Raw genomic sequence first — 12,984 nt, 5'->3', positions numbered from 1 at the left:
ACAGTATTTTTGTTGAGTGGATAGATGAACCCAACACTGATTATCTACTGCTGCGCAATGTGACTAGCCTAGGAAAAACAATAGTCATAGTTACATTGTACTTACATGTCAAGGAACTGTTTTAAGTGCTTTGCATGTTTTAACACATTTAACCTTCATTAAGTCCTATAAAATTGGAACTACTATTATGGGAAATTAAGTTGTTTGAGGGCACACGGTAAGAAGTGCAGATGGGATTCCCACCCAGGCTGTCTGATTCCAAAGTCCATGCTTGTCACCACTAAGCTGTTTTCTGCAAGGTTAAAAATAATACAGAGCTGTATAAAATATATGAATAGAAATGATTTTGCATGTCTCAGTTATTTTTGGGGGGAGAGAATTTTTCTCTTAACATTGATAAATTTCAATTTTTACTTCACTGAAAACATCTAATATTTGTATTTCAATAATACTCTATCCTCTCTCAAGACCACGCTTTAAAGTGGTAGTTTCTGAATGGTGGCAATTTTATCCTACAAGGGGACACTTGGCAATGTGTGGAGACATTTTGGTTCCCATTCTTGGGGGCTAAAGAGTTGCTACTGAGTAGAGGCCAGGGATGCTGTAAACATACTACCTGTGGGGGGGGGGTAGCCCCCCCAAAGTGAAGAATTATCCAGCCCTTAATGTCAATAGCACTGAAGTGGAGAAACCCAGCTTTAAAGTCAGTGTTAAATGTTAGCACACAGGACCACATGAAAAGCATCTCATCTGGTCATTTGAGTCATTTTGGCCTCAGATACAGATTATCCTGTTGCTGACTCAAATGACTGCTATGCAGCTGGTTGTGAAAAGGGCTAAAAATACAGACGCACTATCCTTCATCTGGTGCAGTTCCACTGTGGCTGGAAGGAATCGGAGATGACCTGGGCCAAAAGCTTAGCATAAAAAAAAATCACTCAACAGTAGAAGTGAAGAACCAATCATTGAACCATTTCTACCATAACCGGAGGTCATTTCAGGGACAATTCACTCTTCTGTAGGCAGAAAACGTTTACAGGATGTGCATACTAAATAAAATTTGCTATGATTGTAGGTTGCCTTTGAGTAGTTTTTGCTGCTGTGGTTTGCATACTGTTAATTGTGTTGGAACAAGAAAGGTTGTTTGATGACACTAGCCGATTGGGAGTAGTTACACACACACACACACACACACACACACACACGACCTCTTAAGTGGCGTTACTTCCAGACTCTCCTCACTGTTTACCCACCAAAAGTCCTCCCAGATCCAGACTGGCATCTAAAATGGGCAACTGTGATCTAGTGCTCGTCCATTCAAAGCAAGGAAGCCTTTCGGAAAACGACATCTACTTTCCTGTCAGGCAAGACTCATACTCATCTCACCTCTATTTCTGTTAGTTCTCACCTCCACCATTTCCTTTATTTTCTGAGAGGAGGAAAAATGTGGCCTGTGAAAGCTGCCTAACAAATGCCAGAAATCTTGCAAAGCTCCTGAAAAAGCAAGGTCACAGAACTTGCATTCCTGTGTGTGCGGCACTTCTGACTTGCAGAGAAAACTGCACAGGTGCATGAGAAATAGACACTGGCTCCTCGTGGCCATCCATTAAGAAGGAGAAAAGGCAATATGCTTACTGTGTAGAACCAGAACTTCACGATGGGTGCATTGTAGAATTCATAGATTTTTCTGCCGAGGGGGATTAATCGGTGCCTGCTCTGAACTTCCTCTTCATCCTTCTTCCTGGAAGACTCCCCGTTGTTTCGTCCCAGCATTGCCTTTGGTGGAAGAGAATTGATACCATCATGGCAGGGCTCTGGAGAGCATGTAGTCCAGTGTGCTTATTTTACAGATGAGGAAAGGACGCTCAGAGAACCTAAGAACCTAAGGCCCCAGAGATTTAGTTGTACTTTCCTAAGAGTGTATTTGTACTACACTGTAATCTGTGAATACCCCTTGCCTGAGATGGAAGGCCTTGGGTGTATTTCTTGACCATTCTCTTCTCTTTAACCCTGGGACTTCTAGAAGATGTGGGTAACAGAAGATGCCCAGATTCCAGAGAGGAAGAAAGAATGTAGCCTGGGAAGGCCAGACTTCAGGAATCTGTTCTCCCTCCCCACCTGCACTCTCTCTTTCTCTATATATATCATAAAACAGGCTAGATCTGGGTTCAAATTCTGTCTCTTCAAATGCTAAGGACCCTTAAGTCAAAGGTAAATTGGAACAGAGTACTTAATTTATCCAAAGGTTGTGAATACACAAGTAATAAATGATCTGCAGTGCCTGGAGCTTAGGTTAGGGATATGGTTTGGCTCTGTGTCCCCACCCAAATCTCATCCTTGAATTGTAATCCCTATGTGTCAAGGGAGGGACCTGGTGGGAAGTAATTGGGTCATGGGGGAAGTTTCCCTCATACTGTTCTTGTGATAGTGAGTTCTCATGAGAGTTGATGGTTTTAAAGTGTGGCAGTTCCTCAGCCTCTCACTCTCTCTCTCCTGCCACCATGTAAGACGTGCGCTGCTTCCCCTTAGCCTTCCACCATAATTGTAAGTTTCCCAAGGCCTCTTCAGCCGTGTGGAATTGTGAGTCAATTAAACCCTCTTTTGTTTATATATTACCCAGTCTCAGGCAGTATCTTTATGGCAATGTGAAAATGGGACTAATACAGTTGGTGACATCTCCCCAACCCTTAGGCATGGGCCTTGGCTTGCTGATTTCAAAGGCTGTAAATCCTGAATTATTGCTGGTACAGTTTTATGAAAGTTCTTGTGAACACTGCCTTCCTCTACAACTAGGGGTAGCTATGAAGGATGCCAGTCAGGCCTGACCTGGAAAGGTCCTTATCTCTAAGCTGCTAGAAATTTCCCTGAGAACAGAATTGTTTCCTTCTCATTCATGACAACAGCAGCAGTGACAACAACTATAAATTAGATTTAAATGAGAAAAAGTTCCAGGCCTGGGTAACTCAGAAGGGAGACTGAGTCCTAATGCAGACACTTCAAATTGGTTTCACCACGGGAAATATTTTTAACCACTCTGACACTTAGTATTTTTAACTGTAAAATGAAGGTGATAAAGTACCCACTATAGGGTTGGCCTGTAAGTCAGTTAACATCTGGCACTCAATAAGTCCTCAGTAAACATTAGCTAGGCTTTAAATTAAACTGAGACCTTCTTAGATACTCTTGACTAAAACGATCTAGTTGAAATCACTAACTAGAAAAAAGTGTTATTAGAATCTTTATCAGCATAATTTCTTGGCTTTAATTCTTCAGTACTTACTAGTTTCACAAAATTTTGAGATTTTTATTACATGTGAGGACAGGGTAAGACTTTATAACTGCTCAGGACTGACAAGGATTTGGGATAAGCAGAGTCTTGTTCTGGGACTACTGGGAATATAAACTTGAGAGAGCTCATTATAGAAACAATTCACTGGTTTTGCAGTTGAGAATAGAGACAGCCCTAGATAATTCTGGCTTAAAATACTTTACCTAAAATATACAAATACTAGTTTCAACTACTTGGTTCATTATCTCAAATATCCACTTTACTCAAATATGTAATAATCACAAATGATTGACCTGTAACCAGTAGGATTTCTGAAGAAGGTAACTTCCATTCCTTTGTAGACTCTGGCTGGAAAAGCCCCTTGAGTTAATGAATAAGTTAGTTTGCATACTAAGACTTAGGTGTTTATTTTCATCAGTGAGCGGAGTAAATCTTTCTGATGGACATGGCACAGTAGACAGTGATAGAGTTCTGTAAATATTGATCGTTGACCTCAAGAAACTCTGGTTACATGACATGTGGTTGTCTGTAATTTATGTAACATAATTATAATGCTTCTGTTCTGCTTATTTATGTGCTTGACAACCTAATGCTATCTGGGGACACAATGAGATGAAAGTAAAGACAGCTTGAAGGTTTTTAGGCATCTTGGAGAGTGGCATGTTGGGGTAACTTTTGGGGATGGTGGCTTTCCCAGCAGAGCTATAGACATGCCCTGGGTCTGTGGACTTGCGGGGACTTTATCAGGCAAAGTGGAGACATTTATCCCGCAGTGCATTCAAAACAAAAACAAAATCCTGTTTTGCCTTTATTATTCAGACATATTCCTGCATGAATGCATTTGTAAAAGGCTTGTCTTTCATAGGTTTAAGTAAAGCATTTTTGACATTTCATTAATTCCAGCCTAAGCAGCTTAACTGGTGATGATGTTTATGTCTTTTCCCTGTATTCAAACATTTCCTTTGACATTCCTTAAAGCAGAATCTAACAGGGTCAAATATAGACAAAACCGCACAGCATGATTTGAGAATCGATGCTGGCTAGACACAGATGTCAAGGCTGAGAAAGTTCGTTTGAGGTGAACTAAACAACTAAAAGCTACAAAAATGGAGTGAATTGAGGTTGGTATTTTTGTGTCTCATTTTGGAAGGGCCAAAAGAAAATGTCCCATTCCAAGGGAGGATATACTGGTTTAACACAGAAGCTCAAATATCAAGCCCATAAAAGGAGGGGAGGTGCCAATGGGCTGCACTCTGCAATTCTGTTCAAGTTCTGTCCACTGACCAGTGCCCGAGCAGTGGCAGAATTTGCCATCAGAGTCAAGGGAGGCTCCCCTTTAAAGACAACTGCTGTCCAGTCCTGAGTTTGCCAGGCCACATGTCCTTTCCTTCTTTTCTTCTTCCTACTGTTTCTGCCTGCAGAGAAGAAACTCAGGCAGCAATTCTCTTGCAGTGCCGTCTACTAGACTCTTAGTAAACAATGCCAGAGTCTATTCTATTGTTAGTAAAGTTTGCTCTTAATGTAGAGATGCATCTCTTATAGTGGCTTCTTGAATGATCAGGTTCTCAAGCCCTAGACTGAGCAGGGGACGCTGCCTCTCTCTGCTTTCTTCCCTGAGACCAAACCAGAGAGAACGCTGATTCAGTTTCTGGATGTCTTCCTAGGATGTGTGCTGGTGTCAGGACTGTGCCAGGCTTGACTTGGAGGCTCATTCATCACTTTTAGATTCTTTCTGCTACAGGGTGGACCAAACTGGCTGAGCAGCCACACTTGAGAATAGGGAAACGTTCTCTCTCACCCTTAACCTATTGTCTAAAAGTGTGACTGATGGAGTCTATATACCTGGGTTCTTATCTTAGCTTTGCCATGGATTAGCTGGTATCCTTGGGCAATTTAATCTCTCTGAGCGTTAGCTTCACCATCTGTAAAATGGGGATTAGGTCTGGGCATGGTGGCTCATGCCTATAATCCCAGCACTATGGGAGGACAGGGTAGAGGACTGCTTGAAACCAGGAGTTCAAGATCAGCCTGGGTAATCTCTTAAAAAAGAAAATTAGCCAGTTGGTGCATGCCTGCATTCCCAGCTACTTGGGAGGCTGAGGTGGGAGGATCCCCTGATATCACAAATTTGAGGTTACAGTGAGCTATAATCTCACCATTTTACTCTAGCCTGGGTGACAGAGTATGACCCTGTCTCTAAAAATAAATAAATAAAAATAAATAAATAATTAAGTAAAATGGAGATAATAATAGTGCCTACCTTGTGGGACTTTCCTGAGGATTTTATTAGTAAGTATGTGTAAAGGGCTTAGCGCTGTTAAAACATTATTAGTTCACAGCGTGCCAGTCTTCAGTACAAGTAGTTTACAGGCACAGTTTTTACACTAGACAACTACTTGTGAGGTAACAACATTATCGTTGCTGTGTTTGAGGTTATAAAATTGTGCCCAAGGTCACACAGCAAGTAGATGATGGCAGGATTCTGGCTCCAGAGCACACGTTCAGCTCAAATATTCAGTACAGGTTCTGTATTACTATGGCCAATTTTCTTCTAATGATCAAACTATTATCTTCTAGCCAGAGGACAAAATTATGGTGAGATTGTTAGGGGAGACAGTCATCTGTTACAGAAGCGAGCTGACTCCTCCACAGATTTTTATACAAATCCTCAGACTGAAACAAAGGTTGGCCTTTAATCCAGTAAGTCAGGGACTGTGTCTGCAAATAGATGTTTAGAAAGAGCCTACTGGAAGGAAATATTCTTTATCTGGAGGAGAAACAATTCACGGTGCTGTCCCAGTAGGATAATAATACAAAGCCCTTTTGTCACCTGAGCAAAACCAATTTTTGATTTCACCCCTTAGAGCTTCTTCTGGGTCACTACAACAACGGTCAATGGTGGGGGTGGTGAGGGAGAGTGAGGCATATTGAGAAAGTCCTTATGGAGCTGTTGCTTGATGAATTCCAAGCTATGAAGCCTTGTTTGTCCCTTTAATAGCATGTGATATTTTTAGCCTTTGCATATGAGCCAGTGGCAGTCACGCTGCTCAGGCGGGGATTGCAAGAAGCTGTCCCATGTCCAGCTGCCCCCTTCCCTCTGCAGAACAAAGCCTCTATGCTCTATAATTATACCAGGAAGGGCTAATAAAAGCTTTGCATACAAACCTCAAAATTCAATTAGTGCGGTAATTGTGAGCCTGACCCTGAAGACAGATACAGGCTTAGCTTCTGCACTGTAGAACAGTACCAGCTCAGTGAAGCTGGCTGCTCCCGAATCATGGATTCCCTTTCCTTCCTCGTGTGCTGAGATAGACACATCATCTGGTTGTTCAAAAAGCTTTGCCTGTTTGGAAAATGTAGAGTGTCTTGCTTTAGAATTTCATTGGTTTGTCCTGCACCACAGGCTGGCTGCAGGATTTCACATAAGGGTGGACCCTACAGTCATTTTATTTATACTTTTCCAATACCCTGGCCTCAGTACTGAAATGAAAGCACTCCATGGTAGAAGGCTGGGAACAGATGTCTGACCTAAGGAGTTACTGAATCTTAAGCATATCGGTGGGACAAGTGGACTAGGAATTCTGGCCACAGAGAATAACTGTGCGGTAAGTAAGTAAGTTTCCTCACTGTGAGCTCCATGTCCTCTTCATCTTTTTCCTTCGTGGGCTTCTCTGGTTCTTCTGCCTCCTTCTCTTGAAGCTGGATTTCCTGGGCCTGAGACATGTAGGGCATGTCGTCTTTGTTCTTGAACTCCAAGCTGAGAATTGAAGGAGGAAGTAGAATTCCCAGAATTACCTGAAGTAATAATAATGATAATAATAATAATCACATTTAAAGGATTAAGATTAGGGTGATTGTTTAGAATCAGAGGGCCTGGGGTGTGGGGTATAAGAGTGTATGAGAGAGAGAGAGAGAGAGAGAGAGAGAGAGAGAGAGAGAGAGAGAGATAGTGTGTGTGTGTGTGTGTGTACATGGGCACATACAGTTATTACATCCTCTGCAGGGAGACTGAACATTTGAGTAACATATTAACATATTAATACTAAGAGGTTCATTTGGTCACATCTAGGAAATATTTTGCACAGTAGCTCAGTCTCATTTTTGTAGGAAAAAAGCATTTTGCCCAAATTTGTCTTACCCAATTAACACCCACTTTGTGTGTGGGTAACAGAGGAAAAAGAGACTCTATTTAAGGCAGAAGTGGGAAAGAATTCAGATTTACATTTAGCCATTAGACAGCCCTTGATTTTGACTGTGAAATCAATTCATACATCTGTCCATTGGCATTTTTTTTTTGCTAATGTGTCAAGTGGAGTGGATTATGTGTTATCTGATTATCTATGTTAAAAAAAAAAAAAAAAAAAAAAAAAAAACCAACGCTGTCCTAAGTTGACCTTGAGAGGATACATGTAGGAAAGCATTTAATTCATTTTCGGGCATCTTCCTGGTATTTGCTACAATGCAGCAGGTACACACACACACACGCCCCCCTTACACAAACGCCCGAGGAGAAGTCAGCATTGTATTTCTCTCATGTATAAACATCACGCGTAAATCTATGCAAGGACACTAAATACAGAAGCTTTTCTTCTGAGAGGGAGGTCTCATTCTTCAGAACGAACAAGTGATAATTCCTTAAGTCTTCTCTCACTTCTTATCTCAAACCTAAAACAATTCTGGGGCACGACTTCTGAAGATGAACCTCCTTAAAGAAACTGCTCCAAGGTGAGGTGTTAAGATTCCCTGAAGGGTCAGTAAAAATGATCCTCCAGTAATAAGGCAAGGACAGCCCTTGCTTGAATGCCCATGGGGATGGCAGAAAAGCTCAGCCAAAATGACTATGAATTTATGGTGCTGAATTCTGGGTGCCTGGCTGCCCTGGGAAGGCTCAGGTAGCATGCTGGCAGTCTTCAGGGGACATAACACCCTGTCCTCAGAGCTGAGAGCCAGCTTGGCTCCCTTCCAGAGGCCAGGCTTGGCAGTCACCAGCAGTGTGGCTATAGAGTGCCCATGACCCACATCAAGGAACCCTCCTGTGGCTCTGGCCCAAGAGCCCACAGGAAGAGTGATGTGGGGAAGGGGTGTTGGTCCAGTAAAATAGTGGGTGTCAGAGGCAGGTGTGGGGTTGGGGAGGGGAGGAAATGGAGTCATATAGGTCAAATGGTACAAAGTTGCAGATATGTAGGATGAGTATGTACCATACAGATGTAATGTACAAAATGAGGACTATAGCTGAAATACTGTACTATATACTGGAAATTTGCTATGACAGTATGTTTTAGGTGCTCTTACACACACAAGGAAGGGTAATGAGGTAAAATGATGGATATGTTAATTTACCTGACTAGAGTAACCATTTCACTATGTATATCAAAACATCATGTTGTGGCTGGGCGCCAGTGGCTCATGCCTGTAATCCCAGCACTTTGGGAGGCCAAGGCAGTTAGATTACTTGAGGTCAGGAGTTCAAGACTAGCCTGACCATCATGGTGAAATGCTGTCTGTATTAAAAATACAAAAATTAGCTGGGCATGGTGGTGGGTGCCTGTAATCCCAGCTACTCAGGAGGCTGAGGCAGGAGAATCACTTGAACCAGGGAGACAGAGGTTGCAGTGAGCCAAAATCATGCCACTGCACTCCAGCCTGGGTGACAGAGCAACACTGTGTCTCAACGCCCCCCCGCCCCACCAAAACCTCAAAAAACCCATCACGTTGTATACCTTAAAACAAAAAACAAAAAAACTCCCCACATTATTTCAACTTTCCATTTCCCATTTTTTTCTTTACCTTTTCTCAGTTTTGTATTTTCCTTGAAAAACACTGAAAAGAACATTAAAAAAGCAAATGCTACCCACCATTCTATTTCTCCTCAAAACAGTAACATCCCTTTCATAGTCCACTCAACATCAGAGGTGACCACTGCCGACAATTTACTATGTGTCCTTCCTGGTTTTTATAGGTTAATGTACACAGACATAACTATACTTAAACATATTAAAAATGGCCTCGGATTATACATACTGGCCTGTGGCTTGTTTTTCTTCATTTAAGAATAGGTTAGGATTATCTAGCAACGCCTTTACATATAAATCTATTTCAGTTTTATTTTGGTTTAAAACGATTTCTCAAGCACATCTGGTAAGAGCCAACGTGTCTATGACATGAAGCCAAGGAGGGCCAGTAGTTCAGGCACCTTCTGCAGAGACACGTGGCCTAGGTGAGGACTCCTGGTGCAGCTGGCTTTGCTTCTGCAAATGGCAGCCCCTGTAGTACATGTGTGTGGCCATCATCTTTGAATCCTCTGAAAAATATTAATGTCCAGGCACCCTTTCTAGGGATGCTGATGCAGCAGGACACAGGGAGAGGCCCCAGCCTCTATATAGAAAAAACAAAACCCAGCAACACTCTACAGGATTCTGATGCACAGTCAGGATTTAGAACCACCCTTCTAAGACAAGAAGATGCCCAATCCCACGGCAGATTTTGGCTGAGAACACCCTAACCCACCCTCCGGCCCTCAGAGCCAAGAGGGCCTTTGGGCGCACTGACCTTGAGGCCTGAGTTCTTGCGCATGCGCAGCCGGCCCATCCACATGTCAGTGAGCAGCATCTGGCTGCACGTGTGAGCGATGAAGTCGCGGTGTTTGGCAGCCACCGCAAGCTGCAGGCACGTGGCGTTGCTCCAGTTCTTCAGCTCATACGTCAGCAGTTTCATAGCCAGCTGTTCGTCCTGCTTGTAGGACTGGTCCAAGAGCTCCACAGCCAGCTGGCCGAAGTCTCTGAAAGACAGAATGGGTAGAAGAGTCTTTCAGGCCAGCTTAGAGACCCATAAAACAAAAGTGGGGACCCACTGGCCAACCAGAAAATGTGGCCAATGTGTGATGTAGTTGTTTCCTATGGGGTCTAGCCTGTTTGTAAATTCATCCAGCCAACATCCATTAAGCATCTACTATGTGCCAGATACCAGGTATAGAACTGAGGGTTGTAAGACAAACAAGACGTGATCTCTGTACTCAGGCCCTCAAATTCAAGGCATGTAAGTGTAGGAGGTGGAGCAATCAATAAAGTGCAGTATGTCATCTCCTCTTTTTTTTTTTTTTTTTGACAGCATCTCTTTTTGTTTCCAAGGCTGGAGTGCAGTGGCATGATCATGGCTCATTTCAGCCTTGACCCTCTGACCCTCCCACCTCAGCCTCCTGAGTAGCTAGGACTACAGGCGTGCACCACTATACCCAGCTAATTTTTACTTTTGTTTTTTCAGAGATGGGGTCTTGCTATGTTGCCCAGGCTGGTCTCAAACTCCTGGACTCAAATAATCCGCCCACCTCAGCCTCCTAGAGTGCTGGGATTACAGGTATGTGCCACTGCACCAGGCAGCATGTCCTGCTAAATGTGTCAAACTTCAGTTCAAATTCCAGTCTTGCCACCACACATTTGTGATCTTGGACAGGTTACTTAAATCTTCTGAGCCCCATTTTTCCTAGCTGAAAGAAGTGCATAGTATGGGACCTACCTCATGAGGTAGTTGAGAGGATGAGATAAAGTGCTGTATGTTTCTGTATGGACCACCATCTGCAGAACTGTGCACAATAAAGGGTAATTGTTTGTGTCCATCCTGTGTGTGCATCACTGGGGTGATACTGTCTTCCCTTAAAGTTCTGAGTCACTCAGATCCTCCAGCACTGGGAGCCCACCTTTCCTCCTCTCCCGCTGACCAGCCCATCTGCTGGACTAACCCACCTGGAATTGTGATTCAGCTCCTGGGAAATGTCGTCAACCATGTCATTCTCAGAGGCCTCGTGAGCCATGGCTTTGCAGAGCTTACAGGCCACCAGGGCCTTGGCCATGGCCTCCTCGCCGTGCTGCCAGAAGAACAGGGCCATCTTCTGCCGCTTCATGAGGACAGCCCACACCATGAGCTCGTGGAAAGGGAAGGGGAAGTGGTTGATCTCAGGATCATCCAAGTCAATGTCCACCTCTTCTTCACGTTTCTTGGTTGTCTTTCTTCCTCGCCTCAAGGGAATATCATCCTGTAATTACAAGGAAACCACACTGGCTGCATTAGAAATGAATCGGTTCATTTCAGTAAGCAGCAATTGTGTATTTTCTCCCAGCTAGCTCTGGGATCAATACTGAAATGAACTACGCCAGCTCCTGTCCTAAAAGAACTCACATGCTCTTCCATGCCTAATTGTAAAACCAGTGCTGATAAATGCATAAGCATAGTGCAGTGAGAACGCGTATCACACTGTCATTTAAATAATTATTTTTAATGGGCCATTTTCTTTTTTACTTCTGTCCATTTATTTCTTCAAAAGGTAGTGTTGTTTGTACCTGATGAACAGCATTACCCTTTTTGCTGAAAGGATAAGGACATCCTAGATTTTTATCTGCATATATGACAATAACCACATGAACAAAAGATGACAAATGGATAATTTATCTCGAGTTTCCAAATACCTATTAGATACATTTGTGAAGTAGTTCTGGCCTTTGGATCTGTCAGCATTTGTAAACACTCATGAATAGATTTTGATTACTAGAATTTATATGCTTCCTTGTTTTCCAGATAGTTCAAATAGGATTTATTTTTTTTGTTTGCAATGCTGATATAACCTCACGGTGGAATTGTCAAAGGTGCTGTGAGCAACGCTTGTGACACATTATATGTACATATATGTATATACACACACACACATATAATTATATAATATATACATATTACATATAGTATATGGTATATATTACACATTATATATACTATATATTTATAGTATATATTTCATATATAGTATATATATGTGTATATACATATATATACACTATTTTATATATATATATACTATAAATACAGCATATATATAACATGTAATAAAGGGAATTGACACTAATAATTTGAGCAAACACTTACCTCCATTCCCAGCAGTTTCAAGGCTTTGGGCTGTTAAAAAAAATGTTGTGAACAAAGTTAGATCAGTTAGATCTCTCTTTCATATAGGTAAGAAGAATCCTATTATATGTATTTAGTTTAGTTTCTTGGGACAAGGTCTCACTTTGTCACCTGGGTTGGAGTGCTGAAGCATGATCATGAGTCACTGCAGCCTCAACCTCCTGGGCTCAGGTGATTCTCCTACTTCAGTCCCCCAAGTAGCTGAGAGTCCAGGTGCATGTTGCCATGCTCAGCTAATTTTTAAAAATGTTTCATAGAGATGGGGTCTCACTATGTTGCCAGGCTGGTCTCAAGCTCTTAGGCTTAAGTGATCCTCCCACCTCACCCTCCCAAAGTACTGGGATTATAGGCATGAGCCACCACACCCAGCCTCCAAGAGTCCTATTAGATTGTAAACATGTAATATAAGAACACTATTGTAGCATATAGCATTTACTTATTTATTTATTTGCTAAATAAAACACCACAAGAAGAACTGATTTATAGAAATTCCAAGAGACTTTTGGATTTGGTGATTTTAGTGAATCCACAGAAAATGAGGAAGGTGGCCAGGCATAATGAGATTGCTTGAAGATGGAGCCTGCAGGTTTATAATGTCTTTTGAGAACTAAGATTTATTTCATCTTCTATAACCATCCTGCTTGGCTGACACCTTCAGAACATCTAGTACTTGAATAAGTACTTTGGTCTGAATGTTTGTGCCCCCCCAAATTCATCTGTTGATATGCTAATTCCAAGGCTGATGG

The 12,984-nt window shown here is 42.3% G+C and overlaps 1 protein-coding gene across 15 annotated transcripts in view; it reads right to left on the bottom strand.

Moving 5' to 3' along the window:
* Positions 1–12,984, bottom strand: part of TRPM3 (transient receptor potential cation channel subfamily M member 3) — a 919,012-nt gene that overhangs the window by 81,682 nt on the left and 824,346 nt on the right. For all 15 annotated transcript variants that reach the window (XM_074394685.1, XM_074394692.1, XM_074394688.1 and 12 more), the window contains 5 exons: positions 12,200–12,229; positions 11,029–11,318; positions 9,839–10,067; positions 6,917–7,084; positions 1,636–1,776 (listed from right to left, as the gene is read on the bottom strand). In XM_074394685.1, coding sequence (XP_074250786.1) covers positions 1,636–1,776; positions 6,917–7,084; positions 9,839–10,067; positions 11,029–11,318; positions 12,200–12,229 — 858 coding nt within the window. The remainder of the gene's footprint in view (positions 1–1,635; positions 1,777–6,916; positions 7,085–9,838; positions 10,068–11,028; positions 11,319–12,199; positions 12,230–12,984) is intronic.

The sequence above is a fragment of the Saimiri boliviensis genome, chromosome 2, assembly GCF_048565385.1.
Source record: "Saimiri boliviensis isolate mSaiBol1 chromosome 2, mSaiBol1.pri, whole genome shotgun sequence".
Lineage (NCBI taxonomy): Eukaryota > Metazoa > Chordata > Mammalia > Primates > Cebidae > Saimiri > Saimiri boliviensis.
This window is presented reverse-complemented; position numbering and strand designations above follow the sequence as displayed.